This window comes from Eptatretus burgeri, chromosome 13 (assembly GCF_056783735.1).
Source record: "Eptatretus burgeri isolate ZD-2024b chromosome 13, Ebu_testis_v1, whole genome shotgun sequence".
NCBI classification, from domain to species: domain Eukaryota; kingdom Metazoa; phylum Chordata; class Myxini; order Myxiniformes; family Myxinidae; genus Eptatretus; species Eptatretus burgeri.
The window spans coordinates 16,519,391-16,546,848 of record NC_140973.1 but is presented as its reverse complement, the minus strand read 5'-3'; the positions used below and the strand labels follow the sequence as shown (position 1 = coordinate 16,546,848).

Sequence of the window (27,458 nt, the reverse complement as noted above, 5' to 3'; positions counted from 1 at the left end):
GTCGTGAGGTGGATGACATCATGATCCAAACAAACACTGGAAAAACGTTCTGTTCTTATAATACACCATTCAGGTAAACCTATTTCATTCTTCTTGTCTATCACACGTGATGACTCGCAACACTGACATTCCAAAGTAGTCGGTAATGGCCGACACAGGCCACACAAGCACCAGTCCGCGGCTTGCCGACTCTAGCTTCGAGGTGATTCCTTGGATCGTGGACGGTCTCTGGCACTGTTTATCATAGTCACCGTTTGAACTTTCCTCGCAACCGACAATCAATTCTGAGTCAGAATATTCCGGTTCAAAGGAATAGGGTTGAATTTCATGAGCCATGTGGATGGAGAGATCAAGGTTTACAGGTATTGCTTTACATGCATCTGGATCAGGAAATGCCTGAGGTCAAGCACGTGTGACATAGTGCACACTGATTTGTTGATAAACTCAAGGATGGCGACTGACGGAGTTGCCCAAACGGCGGCGAATTTGAAGTTATTTGGGGGAATATCTACCTTGCATGATCAAAATCATTTATTAATGTGCGTGATATTTGATTTCTCAAAATTCAAAGGATAGGAATTTATCACTATCATGGTACCGACAATTTTTCAGCAAAATATCCCTTTAATTCTCACTCGGAAATAAAAGAGTCGCCATATTACACAAACACCAGGTTACTCTGCTTGCTATCTCAGGGTATGGTTGTCTAAGCAGTTTGTTGCTAGACTATAAACACATTCACATACCCTTGTTTGCATGTCATTTGAAGAGCCCTCTGGCTATGAAGGGCAACCATGAATGAGTAGAGCAGATGAAAGAAGAATTCGTTAAAGCCAAGGAGGAGGGTTATTTAACAAGGCTAAGCCTTGCTTTGGTATTTGCTTCAGTGACCCCTTTGATATACCAGGGGAAACATTAACCATGACACACACACACACACAAACCAAAAGCAATCATTGAAAACAAGGACATAATACTCACAATACGACCTGATAATCCCATCCAGCGTGAACATAGAAAACAGAGCACTGCGACCGGACATAGTACTCAGGCACAAAAAAGGAAAAGAAGGCATTGCTAGTTGAGGTTTCAGCACCCAGGGATTTTGGTCTAAATAACACAGAAATCAGAAAATGACAAAACATCAAGACCTCAAGACTGAAGTGAAAAGATCCTGGAAGCTGAAGAATGCCAAAGTTGTACCGGTGATAATTGGAGCAACGGGAATGATAAAGAAGAACCTCACAAAGATCTTAAACACCATCCCTGGGAACATTACCACAAACGAACTACAGTTGGAGGCTGTCCGACGTCCGTGACGATCCGCAAAAGAGCCCTCGGAACAAAACTTCACACCTTGGTTCATGTATCGATATCCTTCACCGAAACAAAGGTGGATACTTTGAGACCTGGAAGGACTCTGTTCCAACATCTGAAACCCAAGTTATGGAGATCCCAAACAAGGACACACACCATTTGGGTGAGGCTAAAAGCACCTTTACAAAACAGATGTAAACAAAACAGGTGTGTGCATCCACCAGGGCATTTTCTTTTTCTTTTTTTAATAAAAAACTTATATGACAGTTGTGTAGCGTGCTCTATGTTACAAACCATTTCACACACAAGAGGGTAAAAATCAAAATACCCAAAGTACACGAGACTCAAATTAGGCAAGTCAAAATTCTGTGAGCTTGTTCCTTTTATATTGGTTTGGTCCAATATACTGTTGGGGAGAGCAAGAAGGCTTGACAATGACGTCACGGTCCAGGTAATGCTGGAGCACCTTTGGGATCCGCACATTGCCGTTCTGCAAATGCACATAATTCATGACGTTTTAATAAATAATCAAAATCATAATGAATTGTATTAAACTAGAAAAAAAGTCGTCATAAATGTGTGCAACCTTTTCGTATTTCTTAAATCTAAAAAGGTTTCAAAACATTTACCTCCATCTGGTTATTCTCCAAGATAGCGATCAGCAGGCGTGGAACAGCCACAGCTGTCCCATTAACCTGAAAGAAAATGAAAAAGTAAACCCGTACCTGCAGTGAATCGGGGCTCGAAAGGTAGTGTTTAAGTTTTCTCATCAGAGTTCGATTCGCAACAGAGGATCCGACTCCAAATGCGCTGATGCTGCACAGGTGGTGCATTGCACTGTGGATTCGAAGGGCCTTTAAAAATAGATGTAAGGCAAGCTCTCCTACCTCACCTTTAGCTATGTTTAAGATGTGACAATGCCTTTCAAAAAGAGCAGACCATTGTGTGATGGTGCATTGGCGAAATTGCATATTACTGCTTCACTTATACCCGGAGGAGATGGGCACCATACTCATCAAACAATGATGGCGACTGTGTTCATGGTACCTCAATGATTGTAACAGTCAAGAGAAACAGGGAGAAAAGGCTGCCTTCATCAGATATATTGTTGGGGGGAAAAGGAAGGAGTTGCATTGTAGTGGTATTCGTCAAAAACGTCATATCTCCATGGGGCATCAGGGAACCCAATACAAGTAGTGAACCTTTCCATAGCTGATAATAATCTACCCTGATCAAGTCACTACCTAATCGCAGGATGCAGCCAAGGCAATCTTCCTCTCAGGGAGGAATTTGCAATTTAGTCACAGGACAGTATTGAGATGCAATGGGCTAGTCTTTTCAAAAAAAAAAAAAATCAAATGGAGTTTTTTTTAAGGTCTACAAACAACTTCTAACCACAGTCAACCAACTTAATGTCCCCTTGGAAAATACGACAGACTCTGTGATGCAACAACCTGTCAGCAGAGCATTAGAGCAAGTTTCTAGTAACCCTATTCAGAAATCCAATGCAGACGATGCCACCTCTGAACCATCTTGCAAGCCCGAAAAAAAAGTGTGTGGAGATCATCAAATTGTGAAAACTGCAGAAGTAAAACCATCGAGGAGAGAACATGCAGCTCACAATTGTAAATGATCCAAGTCTCAAGGACAGGGTTGGAAACCATTATTATCTTTCCAAAACGAAGTTTTTGCAAGATATGTTAGTCAGCTTGTATGTTTTTTTTTTTTTTGTCTGTTATCACATATAAAAAATTCTGCAGAGCACAGTTATCATTGGAAATTTTTGAAACTTCGCATATCAGAGGCCTATAGAGGTCCCTTTCAGTGCACAAAATTTTGAAGGTCAAGGTCAAAGGTCAAGGTCACTTTGTCGCAAATCAGGGGAGTCGACAAAACCCTTATTTTTTGAGTAATTTTGATCGGATCGTCTTCAAACTTCATGGGAATATAGTTCATGGTCTGGCGCTCAGCTGATTAATTTTTGGTGGCGATTGGCCTTGACCTTCAAGGTTAGCGCCTGAGGTCAAACATATTTGACCCCAAGGTCAAATTTTCAAGTTTTAGGAACCATATCGTGTAGTACCTCAAATTGAACACCTCGATGAGTGCTTTCTAGATATGTCAAGCTTGAGACATTATGACGTCATTTGGTGACGTTATGAAGCAAAAGCATATTTTTCATGGTTACTCTGTAGAACGATTCTCATCGGAATCTCTCGTAGGCAGATATTCCTCAAGGAGTCGCTCCTGGTGGATAGCAGCTCTGTTCACCTCAGTGTGACCTTAAAGAAGTCACACGTGGTCACCTTTTGGCAAGATACGGGTCACCCTGCGGGTGACATTGGTTTATTTTATTTTATTTGTCAATTAGAACGGTAGTCGGGTGTGCGCACGTTTCCGCCAGCCTGAACACTGAACAGTTTACGTTGTGTATCCCACTGATAGGTGGGATCTGCATCCGGACCTCCAAAATCTAATCGGCTTGTTCTCGTCACCTCCCCAGTGCTTGAACACTGTGTCCAAAATGCTCACTGGCTCTCAACCACTGCAAGAAAACACGTTAACTGTGCAGGCAAAGAGGAAGAGGTGGTGAGGTTAAACGGTACATCATTCAGAGTGAGAGATCAGAGCACTCCCAGAGCCAGCCACATGCGGCCCGAGTCCTGTTGCGGTGCCCGTTCCTCACTAAACTCAGACATATGGCAAGTAGCTCATGCAACATTTTGCAATTAAACCAACAACCACTAAGCTCATTATTCTTCCAGGCAAGAGTCATTTCTTCCTTTTCAAATTGATTTATTAAATAAGTAAAAAATAACGGCTACGAGCAATAACACAATGTCGAGTCTCTGCTTCTTTGTACTCAAACCACCCAGTGCACTTCTTTCATCATGAATGTTCTCGAGTAATCACCGCAATTTCCCTCCAAATTAATTATTAATGAGATCGAAAGCAAATAATTGACCCAATTTGACCTCTATCATTGATCGACCCTGTTCGTTTTTCAGCACTTTTTTTCGGATCGCCATACGGATTGGGAAAACGTAAACCAGCAAGCGTCGTGTGCAGGTACTTGAAAAGCTCGAATAATCTCTGCTTACAAGATGCTCTTCAAGGAAGCAATTTGACATCTCTAAGAGTGTGTGAGATTTGGAACGTACCGTATGAACATGGCGAAGGATGCTGTGTGCATCCTCATACATTATGTGGAGACGTCTGCTCTGATAGTCTGTGCAGTTGGAAGCACTCGAGATCTGAACAAGCACTCATGCAGGAAACGCGCATCACTCGCACAGTTTATGTATGCTGAGGCTCAACGAACATTATTACCCACAATAAACAGCAGCAATGGGAGAGGGGAAAGGGGGGGAAGACCAAGTTGGAGGGGGGCATCCCAACTTAGTCGAACATTCCCAGCACAACCCAAGTACATATCCTATTTTTGGACACACCTCTCCATAGTTTTGCCTGCCAGCCATCCACGCTTCCGCATCAAACTTCTGGAATGCTGGGAGGCCAAGGTCTGCTGTCGGCATTTCCATTACCCTGGCATGAAAAAGAAGCATGGGTTATTAAATGTTTGGCTACGTGCATTTTGAATAAAATTATTAATTATTTTAAAAGGACCCTATTAATTTAAGAGTCACGTCAGACTCTTCCCACCAGGAACATGTCATGAGAAGAATTGATGAATATCGATTTCCGTCCAACTAACTTGTACAGATTATCGATCAATCCCAGGCACTCTATCTGAACAACGTTACCACTGAACACAGATGAAGCTACCTGATGCAAAAAGCTTATTGAGAAACCCTCTTCTTATGCAAGAATATACTTACTATCTTAACCAAGTATACAAATGGTGGCATGTTTCGTTGCGACATCCACCCACCACCCGAAAACAACAAACATTTTCCTTCCCTTCTTGCTCCTCTCCTCCAAACTTCCTTCATCTCTTTACAAAAATCTTTCTGGCAGGATAGGAATTGGAGAGGATGGCAATTAGAAATGTTGACTTTCAAACTGGTGCACCTGGCACTCAAAGCATCCCTGTACATGGGCAGGTACGTATTATTGAATATACGAGAGAAAGAAATCTCGGTTACAAAATCAACTAATACGCACCATGTAGCAATTTTTATTTTACGCATCGCTGCCTCGGGGTTGAACGGTAACTCGGTCTAATCGTCTGGTTCCCATAATCCTTCATGACGGAATTGTGGATCTAATTTTGCTTCGAAACCGGGACAACACTTTAATACAAGGTGAGCTCCAACTTCCCCCACCGGAAATGAAGCCCAAGTTCGGAGTACATCTCCTTTTGGATCGAGACAAATTCTTGCAAAAGTTTTTCACTTTCTGTGCCATCTTCCGCTGCAGTTACTCCAAACATTTCCACCTGAACAAGCGAAAGACAAATGTGGAAATCGACATTCAATCGAACACCAGAAAAACCAAACAACGTGGTTGGAATGAAAACCGTAACCGGCAATGGGTGCGACAAAAAAGACAATAGCCTGCCTTGGAAAAATGGTGAACTCTGTATAGACCCCAGGGCTCGTTCAAATTGTCCGTCTCGGCCCGATAGCACGTGCTGCAGCACACTACCCTGTGGGAGTAAAGGACTTGATAGAGAATCGGCTTGAAATAGTCCAAATGAGATTATTAGTCGGTGAAAGTTTGACCTGTAAACATTCATCACCAAGATAGTTGAACTAGTTTCACATATAATAAGCAACAACAGAAAGAATAATGTAAAGATGTTACTTGATAGGAAGGTCTTTCAATTTTACAGCATGATCCATGAAGTATCCTGTTAGGAATGAAGGAAGGGAAGGGTAAGTGGAATCAAAAATATTTAAAACAACAATCCAAAATTGGTTCATCAACCACGAGCTCAAGCTCGAACCCGTTCATCTCACCAGCAATTCCGACCTCCGAGGTCCCAGCCAGATTCATGTCTTTGCACCTGTCTGGGTCCACCTTGTAGAGCAGTGAAGACCTGACATTAGGACGAATCCCACAGCCTTCCTGCAACAAAACCAAATTCAGGAAAACACCGACACAAGTAACGGTGGTAGAACAGCCATGGAGATTATGTGGTAATAACAGATATACTGTGGTGTAGGGCATCATGCATGCAGGTTAAAGAAGGTCCAGGTATGGCATTTTGAAGGCTGTGCAGTGAAATAATTGTTTCCATTATATGTCACCAATATACAAATACATTTACAAACAGGAAGGGCACTCGGTAGAGCGCGTACCTCCGCCACGTAATGCCTGATCCACGAGATCATATCGGGCCAAATAAGTTTTTGAAATATCATGCTATACAGTAACATATCATTTTTTGGCTCCATCTCTCAATGGTGAAGAATCATATCGAAAAAATAAATAATTATCATATCCAGACCCGGATTTGGATCTTCACCAAAATCGAATCGATTCGTCCTTGCGACACACCCAACCTGTCCACCAAGTTTTGTCCGAATCCGTCCACCAGCTCTAAACGTGGGCATACACAATCCAACATCTATACTAATAAAGCAAGAGTGTCTGTCCATCCCCGAACGACTCCCTCAGTTTTGGGGCTACCTCCGCCATACTTTCTGTGGAACATTTTGGGGTCCCAGCGGGTGTTCTAAGGTGGGTGGGAAGTTTCAGAAATTTCTCAACACAATAACGATTTCGATTTTTCCACCCGTACGGAGCTGCTCTCTCTCCACATGGAAACTCATTCACGGGTTCGGCATTCGCAGTTTTGCTATTTAGCGCATGCGCAACTATTCGCTGGTTCGGTAATATCTCAATACACTTGAGGGTCTCGGTTTCCACCCGTCAGATGCTGCAATTTTTCTCTCACATTCGTGGATTTGCCATCGACTCTGTACGGCTTAAAATGCATAATAGAAACATCATGTACCCACCTTCTGGTGGGGTCAGCTGCAGAAAGGTTTTTGCCCAAGTCCTTCACGAACTGGCTGTCTTTGCCTGATGTTCGACTGAAGGTGGCACAGGAATGTGGAATTTATTGGTTCCTGGTTTGGTATTCGCCGTTTCCACATTGTCCGTTTGCTTCTGGGCTCCCACCCATGCGTAGCACGGGTACCTCGCTCGTAATGTGTAAAACCAATCTATCTTGTGTACAACTTCTGTTCCACATTGCACAGCCTGGATATTTTGGAAAACTGGACAAAGACACATGAACATTCAATAAACTTGGCTCTGCCCTTCATAGTTTGGTCGTGTTGTGTCTCGTCTTCTCAAGACAAGCCACAAATCAAGTCATACCAGCTCGCATGAGTAAAGATGCCCTTTATCCATCGGTTTAACGACAGGTAAGCTCTCAAGTCCGAAGTAGATGGAACATGATCGATTCCTCCACAATACCGTACAAGACTTCGTTTACATGACATGTCGGGCAGCATACTCTGACCAACGTTGTCGCACATGACAAAAAACATGTTGCGCACAATACAATGGATTGTATATGCCCATCTTTCGCAAAATTGCACAAATTCAAGAAGTGTAACATTGTATGTGAACAGTACTCACAAAGACAGCAGCTTTAATCATATCGGGGACAGACATCGCAATGAAACCCTGCAGTACGGAGACACGTGGAAGTTCATTACAAGCAGAAACAAAAACTGCAGCTTTGAAATTGTATGGAATACTGAGAGCATTTGTAATGATGAGTGATGTTGTCCCAAAGAATTGCAAAACCTCACGCGCTTCTTCAATTTGACCATCGCGAAATGAACGAGGGCGTGTTCTAGCTCCGAAGCGGCACCACTGAGGTAGTACGAGCGGTGACCAGACACGTGTGACAGGCGTCTAGTTGGGGACAAGGAAGAGTAGTGAGGAGGAAAGGGTGTGATGACAGGGTGAACTTTGCTGTCTTCTCAAGATAAACATGGTTATGACGATAGTCATGTTTTTTTTTTTTGTCTTTACAGGAGAAACTGGGAAGGCAATGGCAAACTACCCAGTACAACAGCTGCCAAAAAAAAATGCTTCGGCAGTACAACATTGATTGCACTGGCGTGACGTCACATCCTCGGGCACACGCTGACGCCGGAGGGAGAGGGTGGGATGATAAAGACGCGAACTTTACCGCGTGCGCCAGTTGACCTCACACTAATTGCCATCTCGGGAGTCCCTTCACCTTTCCTTGCTTGACCCTTTCCGATTCAGACAGGAAGCACAGATCACGTGATACCCTTAAATGAAATAACTTCTCTACAGCACACAAAACCACCCTCAAACGGCACACACAAACAAGACAATATTAGCCTAAATGTGAAGTCCTGATTGCAGCCAAAAATGAACTATCCTATGTCAGCACACGGTCCATGGTATGGCCCGACATTCTGATAACTCTCCTGTATCCAACACACGTCACTGTATGACATACGATTGCTCCTGCTGGGGCGTGGGTATTACAAGTTATCCCATCTGCGATTCTGAGGGAATTAACCCGTCCTTATGGACAGGTCCTTCACCAATTCCTTTAATTCAAGTTAGCACAGTGCTTTGTTCATTTCCCGATCCAACCACGGGCATGCTTGTGGATGTATTGGACAATACTGCAAGCTCTTCCACCCATCTGGAAGCCAAACCTTCGCAACACCTTTATTTTATCCAACTTGATTGGTTTTATCCAACAAGTTATCTTCTTCCAAAATAAATAAGTCTATCATTGTTCACCACTTGGTGAGTTCCAGTTCAGGATTAATGTCATCATGCTGACTGTGTTAATCAACGCAGTCAGAAACAGTGCCGATGTAATCCTGTGTATCTAGGCATACCAAGTATGTTTGTTATGAAAAAGCTTCCCCCCACTATCGATCACAATATTGCTGTTGATGTAAGCAATTACAATACGATTTATCCGCCAAAAATCTGGAATCCCACGGAAGGAAATCGGATCCTGTAGAGCAAGGTTGAAAGGTGAACTCACTTTTGTCGAATGATGCCAAGTTTCTCCCCAATCTCCAAGTGTCCTTTGGGCTGGAAATCGAACTCTGCAGCAGAAGACTGATCCGATTATTCCCAGAAGATACTTCATTTAATTAGACCGTTTTGGACATTTCATTGAAATGTAGCAAAACAAGCTTTCAATTTTCCTCGTTGCGCAAAAGTCCATTTTGAATTCTAGTTTAATGAGAATGTCATTGAAAGAAAAATGCACCGTGCTGACAACACAAAACGACAGTTTTCGGTACAAGAACAAAAGGCAAAATTGCAAACACGAAACCCCCACAACCCACCCTCACCACCCCCCCTCCAACCCCACCAGAATATGTGCACGAGTGGTTCACAATACTATACTCACCTGGTTTTTCTCCAACCAACTCGACCACACGAGCTTGACATCCTTCACCGACTGGCTGGAATACAAAACAGCGATACTCACACCGATGATTTACATTCATACTCTGATATCAGAACAAGACAAGAAAGCAGCAACCCCCACCACCCCCGACACCTCCTCAAAAAAACGCTTGTGCTTATACTTGGAAAGCCAAAAATATTAGGGTGGGCGTGTTGAAATTTTTTTTTTAAATAATACTTCGATCCGCGCTGGGATAGCGGATCCCGCTGGGATATATATATATATATATATATATATATATATATATATATATATATATATATATATATATATATATATATATATATATATATATATATATATATTGTTGCGAATTCGGGCCCGTTGGCGTGCGAACGGCCACGTGACTCGAATCGCGGCACGTCGCCCACCGGACGGACAATTCTGTCGTGACCCTCTCGGACTAACGCCGGGAGCTAGTCACGGGTGGGCCTTTCGGCCTCACCACGATCGTGCCTATCGGCCACCCGCGTGGGATAGGGTTGTTCGCCAAACTCGACCTACCGAAGTACCCACGCGGATGGTAAACCGGGCGATCGCACCTCGTCGCAGGTCGACTCCGGACACGGGCCGCTTAAGCGGTCCGTTCCGTACTATCGGGATAACCGAGCGGTGTTATCGTCGGCCTCGACGGTTCCGATTACTTATCGGGCGTATTAAGCCCACTACGAACCCTTTACGTGAAGCAAGATGGAGATTCAACAAAGGGAAGGACGCAGCGAAACAGGGAACAAGTTCACACAAGCGTTTTATTCACACGACACACGGAGAGCACACATATACAGCCAAACAGGATCAGAATGCACATAAAGCAAATGCAAGAAGAAAAACAATAAAGCAACGACGACGCAGAGCTACAACCGACTAAGACCGACACATGGCAACACTTAACAGTTTTACTTCACAAGACACGGCGCCACAAGTTCCATACAAAAAAACCCCGAAAAGAAATGGTGACTTCCCTTTTGGGCCGTCTAGTCCTTCTCCTACGTCCGTCGACGTGGTCCCGCCTGGCCGCGACTCCGTGCCCTGGCGTGGTAGGCGAGTCCTCTCCTGCGTGCCTCGCGCCTGCACATGTTGGCCACTTGACGCCACGGAACGAGTGTTCGGCGCTATCCCAGCGCGGATAGAGGGGGCGGACGTGGATGCCCAAAGTCGGGAGAGGGGAATGGCGGACGCTCCTTCCCGCCAGCGGGGTCTTGCAACTGCCCCACAAAAGACCAGGCCAGCGGCCACCAGGACGAGCGAGCCGGAAGACGAGAGTGAGAGTAACCACGAAGCAAGAATATCCACCGAGCAAGAGCATCCATAAAACTGCTTCGCCCATCTCTGACTTTTATATCCCGGAGCTCCGCCCTGTTGCTCCGCCCCGTTCTTTGCTCCACCCTCCTTCGAGGTGCTTCGAGAAAGGTCTCGAAGAGGGGCGTTCCTCCTCCCTGGCCACGTCACACCGTGCATCCACCAATCGGGCGCCAGCTGCCCTCCCCTCGCTTCTCCTCCCTTGCACCAAGCGCGGAGAAGAATGGCGCGAAAAGCCACCGAGCCCCTTGTTGGTTTTTGTTTGAAATAAAAGATAGAAAAAGAAGAACGACTGACTCAAAGCGTCGCAGCCCAAATGAATCACATTTATTCCCTCTAAACAACGGGTTTGGGGCTAACTACACATGTACTTAAGAGATATCTCACCTACGGGACCTGAATGATGGTTTGCGAATTTCCACAGCCGTAACAATATATATTGTTGTGGTTACCAAATTCGCAAACCACCATTCAGGTCCCTTAGGTGAGATATCTCGGTAAGTATATGTGTAGTTAGGCCCAAACCCGTTGTCTAGTGGGAATACATGTCATTTATGCGTGCTGCGACTCTTCAGGATAGCCGTTTTTCTTTTACTATCTTTATTTTGGACCAACTGCCATTGTTACCACCGCCAACCACGTCTCAACAGTCGTCACAACATCAACCACCCACCACAACGCCGCTTCACCACAACAGCCACGACCTTTCCCGTCACACCTCGCAACCGTCGCATCGCCACCGTTCTTGCGCCGCTTGTGGGTACCGGTATTGGACTCGTGCAGGGCGCGCGCCGAACAGCGTGTACAAAACCACGGATTTTCCGCTCCAAAAACGGATCAAAAACGGCTCACGCCCACTTTTGTTCCGTCCAATCGGTGAGCGAGGGGCGATTTGGCCCCGCCTCCAGGGCGTTGGAGGGCGGTCGCTATATGCAAATTCATGGATCAAAAAGCATTCACGCCCACTTTTTCTCGGGCCAATGGGGAGCGAGGTGAAAGGTCGAAGGCAGGGGGTCAAAGATGAGAGAGCGAAGCCACGGGGCTTATATAAGCGACCGCGTTCTTCAGTCAAGTGAATTAGGAGTTGAGTTGGTCGTCGTCGTCGTCGTGTGCGTTGGAGTCGGAGCGAAGAGGACGGAGCTGTGGAGAGGCGGCGAAGGCAGACGAGGGGGTGCTCGCGTCGTGCCGGGAGCTGCACACCAGGGAGGCCGCGGGCGCGACCTGGTCGAGGTGGAGACGCTCGTCGCGGGACTCGAGAGAGAGTAAAAATCCTCCTTTCCCCGAGCATCAGCAACCCCCTCCTGTTTCCCCCCGCGCTGAGATAGTGCGACCAAGGGGGCCCCTTTCCCACCCCCTACCAGACACTGTCCGCGAGGCCCGCGGAGTTGAGGCACCATCGCCGCTCCGCGTCTCATCACCAGACGGGTAGGCCCGACCCGGTCTCGGCCTCAGGCCCGCCTCATCCTTGAGGGTGTTCTTTTCCTTGGTTTTGGGTATGTGTTGTCGGCGCCGTCTGTGAAGTAGAATTGTATAAGTGTTGCCGTGTGCTCGGTAGTCGGTATTAGCTCTGCATTGTGTCTTCGCTTTTAAATTTGCTTTTTGTGTAAAATTGCATTGTGTTTCTCTTCTTTTCTATGTGCTTTTGGTGGAATTGTATATGTGTGCTTTCCGTTCATCGCGAATAAATGTGCTTCATGTTGAACTGCTTTCCCGCTTCGCTTCGTCATTTCTCTCATTGAATCCTCATCTTGCTTCACGTAAAGGGTTGGTAGTGGGCTGAATACGCCCGATAATTAATCGAACCGTCGAGGCCGACGATAACACCGCTCGGTTATCCCGATAGTACGGAACGGGTCGCTTAAGTGGCCCGTGTCCGAAGTCGACCTGCGGCGAGGTGCGATCGCCCGGTCTACCCTCCGTGTGGGTACTCAGGTAGGTCGAATTTGGCGAGCAACCCTATCCCACGCGGGGGCCGATTGGCTCGATCGCGGTGAGACCGAAAGGTCCACCCGTGACTGGTTCCCGGCGTTAGTCCGAGAGGGTCACGACTGGATTGTCCGTCCGGTGGGCGACGTGCCGCGATTCGAGTTACATGGCCGTCAGCACGCCGGCGGGCGCGAATCCCTAACAATATATATATATATATATATATATATATATATATATATATATATATATATATATATATATATATATATATATATATGTAGAGTAAGTCGCCGATTTACGTCGAGTCTGTTTGCGTCGTTTTCATAGAACGTCGTTAACACATTGTGGGACAATAGTTGATTTAAGTTGCGCTCGTTTGATGACGTCGTTCAAAATGGTCAAGTGGAGCGTACTTCTGTTCGTCAGATACCAGGGGTGCGTATCTTTGTTAATAAACTGTGCAATAAATGCTTTCATGTCCTTTGTTCTCCCTCCCCTTTTATGTATCAAATACACACACACACAAAGTCACTCGTTCTCTGAACAATTCCAGTTGCCCTGATCGCAAACGGCTTTAGTTATTAATCATCGGTTAAAAGACAGGTTGGGTTCGGGACGATGAGTGGCCACACAGAAAGCAACCCACGTCAGGCACGGTGACCGTTCAAGCCCTCATTTTGATGCAGGGTGTGAACGAGTACCAGCACATTGCTTAGCCGGCTCAGACGTTCCACCGAAACACGATAGTGCCTGCCTCTCCCTCCCTGTAGGCCCACACTCTCAATCCGCACCATTAATTAACATCATTTTGTGTACTTGCATTGTTTCAGTTGTGTTCTGTATTGATTTGTTTATTTCTTGTTTCCAATATGTACTGAAGTGAAGGTTAAGTAAAGTTGGGGTGACGAAAAACGTCCCCCCTGGTAACGCATCCCTCCATTATAACACGATGTATGTGGGGAAATCGGATCTGAATAACATTGTTTCGAATAACATTGCAGTTTTGAGGAATGCTTCCACGACGCAAACCGACGACTTGCTGTATATAATCACCCGTTGTAAGTGCTGTTGAAAGGAGTGGGGTGATATTTCAGCCACCGATCTTGTCATAAAAGCATAATTTTGCGCAAAAGTGTCATGGATATAAATATATTAAAATATACAGTAGACCCTCAAATAGCACGGGTTTCTATCAATCGTGGGCAACCTATTGTGTTCAGATTTAGTTATCGTAGCATTTCATTTCAGCCAATCGTGGTTTTTGAGCGAAGATGAGTCCGCATGTACGATTACCTCTCATTACGAGCCTTTTATTGTTTCACGCACACCGTTAATTGTAGCAATCAGACCAGCATACAGGAACTAAACTAAATTTAACAATGAATCATCATCGAACAGGAAATGACGCACGAAGATCCTGTAATACCAGATCTAATACACACAACAGTTAATAATAATAATGGCGCCCTAACATAAAACGATGGACAAAATTAATAGTGCCAAAAAGCAAAGAAAGGTTATGACATTGTGCGAAGAAATCGAGTTGTTAGATATGTCGGCAAGAAGTGAAAGTGCGGTTTCTGTGGGCCGCCATTACTGGATCAATGAATCAACTGTGTGTAAACGTGAGTTAAATATCCGTGCAAGTGTTCCCACTCCGCAAAGCACAAAAGGCTCATTCCAATCCTATGATCATCATATTGAAAGGATGGAAAAAGCGTTTCATGTTTGGATCGAGGATCAAACAGAAGAAAAAAAAATGCCTTCGAGTGGAGAAAACATTGTGGATTTACTAATGTTTTCATGAGGGACCCGGGACTGAAGGCTCCAGTTCAACATGGCTCATGGAACGAACCAAGGCGAAGGGATTTATGTTGGAGCAGGTTTTTAATGCCGAAGTGATGGGATTATCTTGGAAGAGAATGCCATCTCGTACATTTCTGTCCAAGCAGGGACGATCTGCTTTGGATCAAGGTGGCCAAGGATCGTTTTACCCTTCTTCTACGTGGCAATGCAGCAGGCGACTTAGGTCGTGCTCCCTATGATCCAACAGGCATCGCAAATTCTCCATCCACATCTTTTTAACCTCCACCCTCCCCCAAAGGCAGCATTATCATCATCATCATCATCTCCGAGCTCAGTGTTGTGTTTTCTATTTACGGCAGAGTCCAGCAAGAACGAGTACGTAATATGTTTACAATCACCCGCCTCGTTGTTTTGAAACAAATTTAAAAGGTAAAACTCATGATTTTGTTTAATGTATACCATACTTATTTTATTTACAGGTTTATTTCAATGTTAACAAGCATTATATAAATATATATATATAATAGATAATATGTTTATTTCAAAGGTAATATGCATATTTCTGGCTGCCATCGATCTTCCTCGAAGTCCAGGAACCGAACTCCGCTCTTCCCATGATCGGCCCTTGTTTCCACGATCGGAAACCAACTGGCTCTTGATTTCCATGATTGTGGTTTTAACTATCACGGCATTTTCCGGGAACCTAACCCCCGCAATATTAGAGGGTTTACTGTGTACATGACAAAACAAATGGAAATAAATCTGAAAAAGGATTTATTTATTTTTTTAAAGGTCCATCACCAATCTGCATAGAGTCTCGAACGAAATGTACATTGCTCTTGTTAAAGGCCAATGAGGACAGCAATCGTCGAGAGGCTCATTTATACTACACATGAGAGTTTAAAAAGGCCAAAGAGGTCTCCTGTGATGGAGGGTGTGTATTTTACTGACTTGGACATTTACGCTTCCCACCCAGCCCACCTAGATGAGTTGGACCAACTTCTAGGCCATGGTTGCTCAAAGATACGTTTCCATCATATTCTCAAGGTTCATCACGTTACCAAATTATGTATTTTAATTGTGATGAAGGAGCAAAATGGCCGATTTAGTGCAGGGTGGAAACTCGGTTGTTTCGGGAAAATTGGGTGGTGGTGTTGACGATATGTGCATGGCTCACAACGTGGGTATGTTGTGGTATGTTTGTGAGAATTCCACATAAAACTATTATGAGGTATTTAGACAAACCATCAATGGTCTGAAATGAAAGTGGACATCTTGGGGAACCTGCAGAAACCGGCAATATCGTACTCTCCATTTCCCTGTTTTATTAAAGATGAATTAAAGCAACAGAATATGGGTATTGTAACCTTAGAAATGTTACAGTTTGATTGGTAAAATTTTTATTTTACTGTACGTTTCTTATGTGACAGTTGTTTTGAGTGTGGTGACTCAGAATGTGAACTCTGGTGTCTCTTTTATGTTTTGATGATGTTCTGTCTCCCTATTTGGGTTTTCTGGCATCTACCCTATATGATGAAATAATGGATTCGTACATAACGCTTCGTGTCCACTGCATCGAGAAAAATAATGAGTCCAGTGTTGATGTTTCTTATGATTTTTATTCCAAATCTCCCTTAATTTCTTGGAAATATGACAGAGTCTAACGGCAGAAAAATATAGATCAAAATTGTGATTAGAAAATAAAATTCGGACTGCCAGTAACCCCGTCTTGAATTTTCGTGTCAGTCCCGTTATGTACGAATCATCATCCCGTCGGACGCAAATAACGCGAGCATTAGAAAATCTTGTCGTCTTGCAAACTTCCCCGATTGATGGATATAATAGGCACTTGGAAGTGTTTCAGCACATTTCCATTCGCCGTCGAGCGCAGTGTTTGTCTTCGTGTCCGTGTCTTTGCGAGAGCCGTAACGTACGAATCCAGCGTGAGGACGCCGAGCCGAATGAGGTGACTCGCACTTGTCTGATAATTCTTCATTTTAACCAACGCTATAATTTTTTTGGTGCTTCGTGAGGATCTGAGAGGTAAGAATTATGTTTTTCTTTTCATGTTTAAAGTGATTATTTTCAAAAGTTCGAAAGAAATAGATTCGATTTTAACGTTATTTTTCCCTTACAAGTGTGGCTTTCTTTGCTACTGAACTCGTCTGTGTTTTCTTTGTAATTTATAACATCGGGCTCTCAAAATGTGTTGTTTTTTTATTTTTCCTGCAGAGTAAAAATTATGTTTCTTCTCCCAAAATATAATATTTACGTTGTTTTTTTCATCTGATTCCGTACATAACGCTGACGCCAAGCTCTAAATTCGAACGTGTATTTAGTGTTGTATATATTCAGTGGTAACCTAAAAACCAGACGTGCTGCAGGTCTAAAAATTTAGATTTAGCTATTTGAATACATGCAGATTACAATAATGGGTTGCATTTCATGTTTCCCTAAACTTTTTTTTTGCCCTTTGTGTAACAGTAGTGTACCCACTTTGTGAGCCATGCACATATGCAAGTAAATCATCAAATATGTAAAGGAGCTCGGTCTCGTCATACCTGCATGCGTCTATCCGTCTGTCGCTAATTGTTTGATGGGGATACACTAATCAAACAATAATAGTACCCCCTACACAGCGCAGCATAGCAACACACATACACACATGTACGTATATAACGTGTTGCACACACAAGGATGAGGAGTTTGTTTCCTGGCAAGAGGGGGGGGGGGGCAGCAAGAATTATTTATTATTTTGATCTTCCTCTTAATGTGTTGTTGTCAACTACTCGGAATTCAGCATGTAAAAAGGCTGTGATGAATATCTCATTCACACCCCCCCCCCAACCCCACTTGCTTGCTCCCTGAGTGTATAGCTAAGCCGGTATCTATATACCACCTAATTTTATTTTTCCCCATTACCAACAACCATATTTTAAAAGAAATTACGAAAACATTGGTATTCCCGTCAGCAAAGTGACGGGTGTGACATTGTAGTTAAAACAAAATAGGATATCTTCTTTTTGCCTCACCACGATGGCAGTCCATTTGGAGGTTTCAGTTGAAACATCACGTGCAATGGAAAATCTACTCCCGAATTCACTCATCGCTCACTGGAGCACAATAATGTTGCGAGCTTTCAGAAAGTAACCAATAAACGAACTAGAACGTGCAATCATAGATTATAGACCCTTACCAGGACTTGTTTTGGTGGTGTTTGTGTGCTGGTTTGTGTGGTGTGCAGACAATGCATTGATGACGTCGGTTTATGTTCATTCAGCGGAACAACATACTTTCTCAGTTTTATTGTACTGCATAGATTCACGTCCCAATCATATGTATGTTATAGATGTACATATGTATTTTAAAGATTTAAAACGTATTTTATTGTATGTACTTCATAAATGCACTCACGTTCTTAATACACGCATATTCATACCTTGATTAATGCTGCTTTGTTATAATTAATTAATTAATTAATTCTCTATCTCTGTCACTCTCCCCCTGCCAAATTTTTTTATTTTTAAACAAAATAAAATAATTAAAATTCAAGCGGTTCAAAAGTCCCATGCGAGAACAAGCAACACGTATTCATCTCATCTTTTCTCTGAGCTGCGCACTCAGCCAATGAGAACAGCGTGTCATGATCAGCGTTCAGCCAATAAGCACCTCGCTCCGCCGGTTCTAAACGCACTCCTCATATTCATATTTACAGCACCGTGGTAACTCTATCTCTCCTTATTTGTGCATAATTTTGTGAGCCCACTTGACCCATAATGTCTGGAAAAAGTACTGCAGGTAACAAGACCAAGTAATCTTGTGTAATAAATTTGCTTGAAACAAGTTTGTTTGGATGCTTATCGTTGTATAAACGCTCTGTTGCCGTCTAAAAGGCTTTGTTGGTCTAAACTGGTTCAGTCAGCTTTCGTGATAACACTTTGCTATAAACATGCGTGAGATGCGCCGAGGAAGATTTGTGTAAGCCGAGACGGTCACCATGTGTATGGTGTGACCATACCGTCATGGGGTGTGTGGTGTTGGGGAGAAGAAGAGCTTTGGAGTAAAAAACATCCTCGAGTTCAACCTCAGATTCATACAACTGCGCCAGCATCAAGCGGATTTCCCTTCCCCGATTCCGAAGTTCCTTGAACTCAGCACTCTGTTTGAGAAGGTGACAAGTGCATGACGGAGAAAGATGCATTCTTGTCAGGAATCATCAGGAAAAATAAAATATCTGAGGTATGTCAATGTCACTTACTGAGATGGAAGACTCTTTGCCAATTCTTTGCTGCAAAAATGAGAAACCAAAGTGGAACAAGTGCAAAGCCAAAGGTAAGAATTTACATTTTCCCCATACACATGATAACGAATCAATTAGACAGAAATATTAAAATATTTTATGAAGCAGTGTAATATAAATGCATCTCAAAACGACACAATTTCCAAAGATACAATTAGAAAGCATCTCGAACTGCAAAGCCCATGACGTACTCAAACTAAACTTGATGAAAACAATCGCTAAAGCTTAAAAAATTTCTTTATTATTAATTAGTCTTCTCCATATTCTCATATTAAAGGTCTGTTAAAAATGTGATGACAAAATATTAAATGGTGAAAACGTGATGTACTGGACACACACACACACACACACACACACACACACACACACACACACACACACACACACACACACACACACACACACACACACACACACACACACACAATTGATTAAACAAGCTCAAATGAGCTAAGATCCTCGTCCTCTTAGTGATGATGTCATAGTTATCAGTTATGTATCAGGTGTGCGGTAAATTATCTATAATGCCCTATTTGATTCCATCTGAAGTATTCAAAAAGCTTGCGTTGTTTCGGAGATAATTGTTTATGCGATTTTCGTTGCGATATTATGACGTCATAACTTTTTTCTTGGAAGAATTTCCTCAATCTGAGATGGTTACTGTCTGCGTGTGAGATTTCTGCATGAACATGTCAAGTTTCAAGATGTTCTGATGAAAACTCTTGGTTGTGAAACCAAAAATTTCAGAAAATAGTGACGTTATAAAACGAATATGACGTCATTGTGATGTATCAGGTTTGTGTCAAATCATCTGTGCAAATGCCACGTTTGATTCCCGCAAACAGAATTCAAAAAGCTTCCCTAGTTTCGGAGATAACGGTATAGGCGATTTCCATCAGCGGTGATATTATCATGTCATAACTTTTTTTCTAGGAAGAATTTTCTAAATTGGAGATGGTTACTGCCTGCGCGTGGACTTTATGCATATACATGCCACTTTTCACGAAGATCTGATGAAAACTCTGGACTGTGAAACAAAAAATGTGAAAATTAGGAATGACGTCATAAAAACGGATATGACGTCATAATGATGTATTTTTGTGCGTTAAATTATCTCTGCTAATGCCCCGTTCTATTCCCGCAAACAGAATTCAAAAAGCTTTCCTAGTTCAGAGATAATTTTTTGGGCGATTTCCATTGGCGGAGACATTATGACGTCATAACTTTTTTTCTAGGATGAATTTTCATAATCGGAGATGGTAACTGTCTGCGCAGGGTATTTTTACATTTATATGCCAAGTTTCAGGAAGTTTTGATGAAAATTGTAGGCTGTGGAACAAACAAGCTCAAATGAGCGAAGATCCTCGTCCTCTTAATGATGACGCCATAAAAACAAATATGACGTCATTGTGGTGTATCAGGTTTGCGATAAATTAATTATCTGTGCTAATGCCCGGCTTGATTCCCGCAAACAAAATTCAAACAGCTTGCCTAGTTTCGGAGATAATGGTATAGGCGATTTCCATTAGCGGCGATATTATGACATCAATTTTTTTTTCTAGGAAGAATTTCCAAAATCGGAGATGGTTACTGCCTGCGCGTGGGCTTTCTGCATATACATGGCAAGTTTCACAAAGATCCGATGAAAACTCTGGGTTGTGAAACAAAAAGTCAAAAAATAGGAATGACGTCATAAAAATTGATATGACGTCATAGTGATGCATCATATGTGCGGTAATTCATCTCTGCTAATGCCCTGTTCGATTCCCGCAAACAGAATTTTAAAAGCTTGCCTAGTTTCGGAGATAATTTTTTCGGCGATTTCCATTAGCGGAGATATTTTGACGTCATAACTTTTTTTTCTCGGAGGAATTTTCGAAATCGGAGATGGTTACTGTCTGCGCAGGGTATTTTTACATATATATGCCAAGTTTCAGGAAGTTTCAATGAAAACTGTCGGCTGTGAAACAAAAAAGTCCACAAGAAGAAGATGAAGAACAACAACGTGAGTAAGACTTAGAGATCCTCCACGAGGATCTAAAAAGTCCACAAGAAGAAGAACAAGAACAACAACGTGAGTAAAACTTGGAGATTCTCTGACGAGAATCTAAAAACAAACAAATGGTCATCTCACGCTGCAGTGCAGCGGACTTTGCCCTTTGTCCTGACAAGTCTCTTGTCCTGTCAGAGACTTGATGATATGTCCGTTTGTCCTGATAAGGCCTTGTTGAATTCACTGCGACTTTGCCCTTTGACCAGATTATGAATCATTTTCTCCATGTCCTACTCTCAATTTGCAATTTGTCACTGGCTTTGACATCAATACAATATATTGTTACGTACCTTAGGCATCAAAAAGCCACATATATTGAACAAACAGTTTCAAATGGAGCACCTCACCACCATTAGAGCATTTAAATTGTATCAGACGTGGCAATAATTGTGAATCGTTGATCCCAGCTTGTCGTCTCGATGATACAAGATTCCATTTGCATTTTTGCCGCCTGCATCCCTAACCGGTTTAGAATCTCGTACGTGCAGGCGCAGGCAAAGGGAACTTGCTCGTTCTTTTAGTTTTATATATTTGGATACAGCCTGTCGCTGCTGGGCTGCATCATTTTCTGGGGCGCAGCTGTGCCGCTGATGCAGTGCCCGTTACCAGGAAGCTGGTACTCGCTTTGCCGACCTCGGAAGGATGACAGGCTGAGTCAACCCTACCTGGTGTTAATTCAGCAGCCAACGGGACTTGAACTCAGGACCCTAAGATCCCAAGCCAGCCACCCTAACCACCAAGCCAACAACACCAGGCATATCTGTGAAGCATGGTAGAGGTAGTGTCACAACTTGGGCTTGCATTGCTGTTTCTGGAACTGACTCGCTCAGCTTTATTGATGACTAGCAAATATGAACTGTGTTTCCCCATTGTCTCAAGTCGCTCACCTGCATCTGTTTTTTTTTCAGTTATTTATATTTTCATTTATGGATGCTTTCCAACGGTTCTGTGATTTTTCCCGGTGTAATGGCTTCAATGTCTGTCGGCACGCAAAATTTCAGCTAAGTCACCCGGAAGGTACCGAACGTTAATATCAGTCAGTCAGTGAGTGGTTGGAATGAGCTTTATATCTGTACTCGTGGGGTGTGCTTATACATCGTGTAAGCATACGAACCGCGTTTCCCCATTGTCTCGGGTCACTCACCTGCATTCATTTTTTCATTATTTTTATTTACTCATATTTTCATCTACGGACGCTTTCCAACGCTTCTGTGATTTTTCCCGATGTGGCGGCTTCAATGTCAGTCGGCACATGAAATTTCAGCTTTCTCCGTCATCCGGAAGGTACCGATCATCAATATCAGTGAGTGGTTATAATAAGCTTTACAAACACAAGATATCCATGGGAAGTGGGTGGGTTATAGCGAGAAAATGAAATTTAACAAAATAACGATAGAAGGAGAATAGGGACGGTAGGAAAGAATTGTGAGGGAGGAGGAAAGAAGTATTTAATATGTCGACGGGTCATCGAGCGGTTTCGGCAAAGTAGAAAAAATATACAGCAAGATTAACAAAATGTCCCCTTCCTATGTATATGTGTCTTTGATCCCTGTAATGATTTTCATATCAACAATACAGTCACAGTTCAACTCAAAAAGTTCACATATTCAAGTGAAGTTGAAACGATGATTTTGACTTACCACTAATGATTTCACTTGCTGCCCAATGTGAGTTTTCTTATCCTCCAGTACCTTCACTTCTGCTTTCACTTTTTGAAGACTTTTCCACGTTGTGACCTTCAAGGGACAAAAACAAATTCTTCATTTATCGAAGGAATTCTGTATTCCGATGAAGATTGGCCAAAGGTCACAATGGCCAATGTTTATTTCAATGTTCATTGAAAAGGTATCTGGCAGGAGAAACAGTAGCTATGTTTAAATTTCAGTTAGATAAGTACCGATAAGTATTGGGGATAGAGGGGTAAGTGGATATTGGCAGAACTGGTAGGTAGCTTTAGTTTCAACAGGTGAGTAAATACATGCGTAGTGATCGTGACGTCTGCGAGAGGGTCTCATCAAGACGTGAACTTGCCGTTTGTGTTTGGTCATCCTCCCCACTCCCTCCTCTTCCCCCCCAAAATAAAACACCCTGGTGATGTCCCTGTACCTGCCCAACTGTTCTCCTCCCTACCCCTACACAACCCTCCCACCCCAAGAAATTACGATAAACTCGTTAAATTAATAAATATTTTGACAGAGTGCAATCATAAATCGGCAAAACTCTCCCCCCCCCACCCCTTCTACGTGTCAAAGTTCCTTGTCAAATGGTCCATTCGACCTCTCGGGGGTGGCAGAATGACCCCCACTCCTCCTCAGGTCAGGTTAGGTGACTCAGGTCAGGTACGGGAGCATGCACCAGAGCAGCGCGTCGCTGTGTCCACTTTCTGATGGTGTTCCAGGGGCCTCCGTCTGGCCATCCCCAAGGCAGACACCTGGCCCATCCCCATCTCATCGAAATGCTGATCAACCTGCTGCAACCACGAGGCATGTGGTTGTCTCATTGGCCTCCTTCACTCACGAGACTCCCTCGCTGAGAGAATCTGGTGAACAGGATCAGCATCAGGAAGCCACATGTCCATACAGCCGCAGCTGACGCTCACGGGCCATGCAGGAAACAAATCTCATTTGAGTCTTTCTCAGAAACCTACCCCCTCCTCCTCCCAACCCCATCCTCCTCCCAACCCCCATCCTCCTCCCCTCCCAACCCCTCCTCCTCCCAACCCCATCCTTCTCCCAACCCCGATCCTCCTCCCCCTCCCAACCCCCATCCTCCTCCCCTCCCTACCCCCATCCTCCTCCCCTCCCTACCCCCATCCTCCTCCCCCTCCCTACCCCCATCCTCCTCCCCCTCCCTACCCCCATCCTCCTCCCCTCCCTACCAACTCCCCACCCCTATCAACCCCCCCCCAACATAAACATAAGACGAGACCTAGTTTTCCACAAACGGCTATGTCGGGCAATCTATTCCCGTTGAAGCCGACTCATCAATAGTACAACACTTACGATGATCCGCACGTCCTGACTTCGCAGCTCGCCTTTGCGCTGGTCGACGTTCAAGCAAACCTGGTCCACGTTATTACACACGTAATCCATCGGTAAACATGGCGGGTCTGAATGTCCTTCCTTGACGTGCTGGTACAAGCTGCTTTGAACGTCGTGGTATCGAATAAAGCCACCTGGCGAATCCAGGCCTCTTCTGAACCAAACTCGACAAGCTAAATGACCAACTCGTTGAAGTCGCGGGAAAACCCTCGGCACGATGGGCGCCGCCATGTTGGCGACATGTGACCGGAACGAAAGCAATGATCTGTTGGCGGTGAAATTGTATTTCTTCTCAACCCTCCTCGTGATATATTTTCGTTTTTATCGCGAAAATTACAACATTAAATCTCTCCGTGCAAAAAATAAACTCAAAATTCAAAAAATAATCGGACGTCCAAACGGGAAACAGCGCGACGCTTATACACCGCCCTTTTAACAATTTTCATTTTAAAAGAAAATTATTTGAAATAAGAACCTATTAACAAGAAGGGTTATAAAAAAAAAAAGCAAGAAACGAGCGAGGGGTGTTTGTGATCAGAAGGAAACAGACTCAACGTTTTCATGAGATCTATGAGGTAAGCAGACGCGGTGACGTCATGGTTCGCGTGTCTGCTCTGTCTCGAAGTCAAGGGTTCGATCGTCGACCGAGTTATACCAAAGACCAAGAAGTACTCTTCCCAGCACGTGTTGAAAAACTACAAAATTAAACTGTACATGACGAGCAATCAACATGAGGGGGACGCATGGAATACGGAACGATTTCTTGGGGTTTGACCCCCGGTCCATGGCTCAGGGGGGTGGGGGACTAAGGGCTCATGGTCATCGGGGTCACAAAGTTACACAAGGAGGACATTCGGCCCATCGTGCCCGCGTCACGTCAACAGCCAGATCAATGATTACATCCGTCAAAATGACGTAATCATTGTCATTGTGGGAATGAGTCGCAGGAACGTGGATGATAAAATGTGACACTGTCAGGTGTAATGAAAGCGAAAGAAAAACCTTCAGAGTGTAGGCTTTATTCCACTTGATTGAAGCCGCTTCTACGGGCACATCAGGGGATACAGGTGCAGCTAGGAGTACATATGTAGCAATGTATACACGTGCAGTAGATCACCGCAAAATAAATCAGCATAAGCACGGAGTCCGGTATACTCTCAATTCTCACCATTCAACGAGCACCAAGTGGACCGCCGCCGTAAATGACAATGCCCCAGGGACAATCCCCCCGACCGCGCGGAATCTCGGCTTTATCTTTCCCGTGCACGAGCCGCGTGACATGTGATCGCGCGTCACGACCTTCAATTCACCACACCAGGGATGTCACAATGGTGGCAAAATAAAAAATATGGAAATACATTTATTTTCATTATTGAAACTCGAGGGGGAGCACTCGGTAGAGTGCAAAACCTCTGCCGCCAATACTGCTGGGTCACTTAAGTGAACCTGATATCCTATTCATTGTAGGTCAAAACGGATCAGACTCTACTGAACCACGATTAAATAAACTAAACTAGATCGACGCGCATGTAGAAATGGCAAAAAAAAAAAAAAAATCGAATTTTTTTTGAAAAAAAAGTTTCAAAATTTTTTTTTTCTTTAACAAATTTTTTTGGGGGGTTTGAAATCACTTAAAACATGAAGAAATGTAAAAAAAAATTGAAATATTTTTCAAATAAAATCGAAATTTTTTTGAAAAAAAGTTGCAAAATTTGTTTTTTTTTCTCTAACAAATTTTTTTGTGGGTTGGAAATCACTTAAAACCTGTAGAAATGCAAAAAAAAGTTGCAAAATTTGTTTTTTTTTGTCTAACATTTTTTTGGCTTGGAAATCACTTAAAACATGTAGAAATGCAAAAAAAAAAAATCAAATATTTTTCAAATAAAATCGAAATTTTTTTGAAAAAAAGTTGCAAAACTTTGTTTTTTTTTTTCCTCTAACAATTTTTTTTTGGGTTGGAAATCACTTAAAACATGTAGAAATGCAAAAACAAAAATTCAAATATTTTTTCAAAATGGCCGCCATAGCGGCCATATTGGACTTTGGACCAAGTCCAAAATCTAATGGCATGATCCTTGGACCAGACCTAATCCCCCCACTAAGTTTCGTCGAAATCCGTCCAGGAGTTTTTTTCCGTAATACTGTTCACAAACAAACAAACAAACAAACAGAAAGGGGTGAAAACAGTAACCTCCGTCCATCTTCGATGGCGGAGGTTAATAAATAAATAAAGAATCCAAAAATTGGGGGGGGGGGGGTTAAAAATAGTTATTATTTTGTGTTTTTTTTGTCTTTCCCGGGGGGGGGGGTAGTGGGTGAAGGCGGTTTTTGGATTAGAAAACACAACATCAACCACACACCATCCCTTGACGAGACCCGAGATACACACGAACACACGATACTTGACACACCTGCACACACTGGCACACAAACACCCATCAATGCTTAAACTACCTAAAAGTCCTACCACCATCCCTGTACCCCTCCAACACTTCCAGGTACCTATCTAATTCTAATTTAAACTTCTCTACCGTTTCTGCTGCCACCACCTTTCCAGGGAGACCATTCCATGCATTAACTACTCTCTGAGTAAAAATCCCCTCCAAGCCTTACAACCGTCTGAACTCTCCCCTTCTTTACTCTCAACCTTTGGCCCCTAGTCCTATCACTGTCGACTCTGCTGAATTATTCTTCCTCCATTATTAGCTCCACCACTGAAGGTGAAGGTTATGTTTTCACGTCTGTTTGTTTGTCTGTGTGCAGGATATGTCAAAAAAAGTTGTGGACACGTTGGGCCTCATCAAGGGGTGTTGCGTGGTGGTTGTGTGTGTGTTTTTTTTTTTAACCCAAGCCCAAGCCCATGCCCCCCCCCCCCACAAAAAACACTTCATTAGAAAAAAACACAACAAAAACCAAACAAACCAAGAAAAAGAACATTTTAATTTTCTTATTTGATCTGGTGTTGATAAATCGGTCCCTCCACGTGCGTCTAATTTCCTTGTGATGAAATCAAAGACCAGAAAGACGACGTGTGACACAACATCGTCGACTTCATGCCGATTGTTTTGAAAAAAATAAGGATGGAAAAACAAATAAATCATGTTCCCGCGCGTTCTCCCACATCAAGAAGATACTTTTGTCATTTTATTTTCTGCAGCGAACCGGAGGAAGGAAACGGGTCTTCCTTGGTGTATGTAAAAGTTTTATGAGAAATGGCTGGTTCCCACCGTCTCTGTTATATATTCTTATAATTCCAGAAGGAACATATTCTTTTTTCTTTTTTTTTTTTTTTTGCTCTGAATTTTCCCACCTCAA

The 27,458-nt window shown here is 43.4% G+C and overlaps 1 protein-coding gene across 4 annotated transcripts; it reads right to left on the bottom strand.

Annotated features, from left to right (window-relative positions):
- Positions 1 to 71: 71 nt before the first annotated feature.
- SARS2 (seryl-tRNA synthetase 2, mitochondrial) lies at positions 72 to 24,412 on the bottom strand. Of its 4 annotated transcripts, none has more exons than XR_015050570.1 (16): positions 24,105 to 24,412; positions 22,743 to 22,838; positions 19,008 to 19,037; positions 18,768 to 18,908; positions 9,656 to 9,710; positions 9,281 to 9,344; positions 8,049 to 8,154; positions 7,873 to 7,920; positions 6,240 to 6,348; positions 6,085 to 6,130; positions 5,839 to 5,926; positions 5,604 to 5,716; positions 4,770 to 4,863; positions 4,479 to 4,582; positions 1,947 to 2,012; positions 72 to 1,807 (listed from the first exon to the last, which is right to left on the bottom strand). XR_015050570.1 is itself a non-coding variant. In XM_085851309.1 (16 exons), exons 1-16 carry the CDS (start codon positions 24,372 to 24,374, stop codon positions 1,676 to 1,678), a joined length of 1,551 nt encoding a protein of 516 aa, XP_085707435.1. In that variant the 5' UTR covers positions 24,375 to 24,411; the 3' UTR covers positions 72 to 1,675. The 4 variants fall into 4 exon arrangements, 3 of the variants coding, with proteins under 3 accessions (XP_085707435.1, XP_085707436.1, XP_085707437.1); XM_085851309.1 differs by having other exon boundaries at positions 4,479 to 4,571; positions 24,105 to 24,411; XM_085851310.1 differs by lacking the exon at positions 19,008 to 19,037 and having other exon boundaries at positions 4,479 to 4,571.
- Between the last annotated feature and the right edge of the window lie 3,046 nt (positions 24,413 to 27,458).

Bases quoted from the DNA above. Each gene is read 5' to 3' on its own strand.
- SARS2 (XM_085851309.1), bottom strand. From the start codon at position 24,374: ATGGCGGCGCCCATCGTGCCGAGGGTTTTCCCGCGACTTCAACGAGTT. The intron at 4,572-4,769 runs GTGTGTCCAAAA...GTGCTTGTTCAG, and splicing joins GCAGGCAAAACTATGGAGAG to ATCTCGAGTGCTTCCAACTG. The intron at 2,013-4,478 runs GTACGTTCCAAA...ATTTTCTTTCAG, and splicing joins TCCTTCGCCATGTTCATACG to GTTAATGGGACAGCTGTGGC.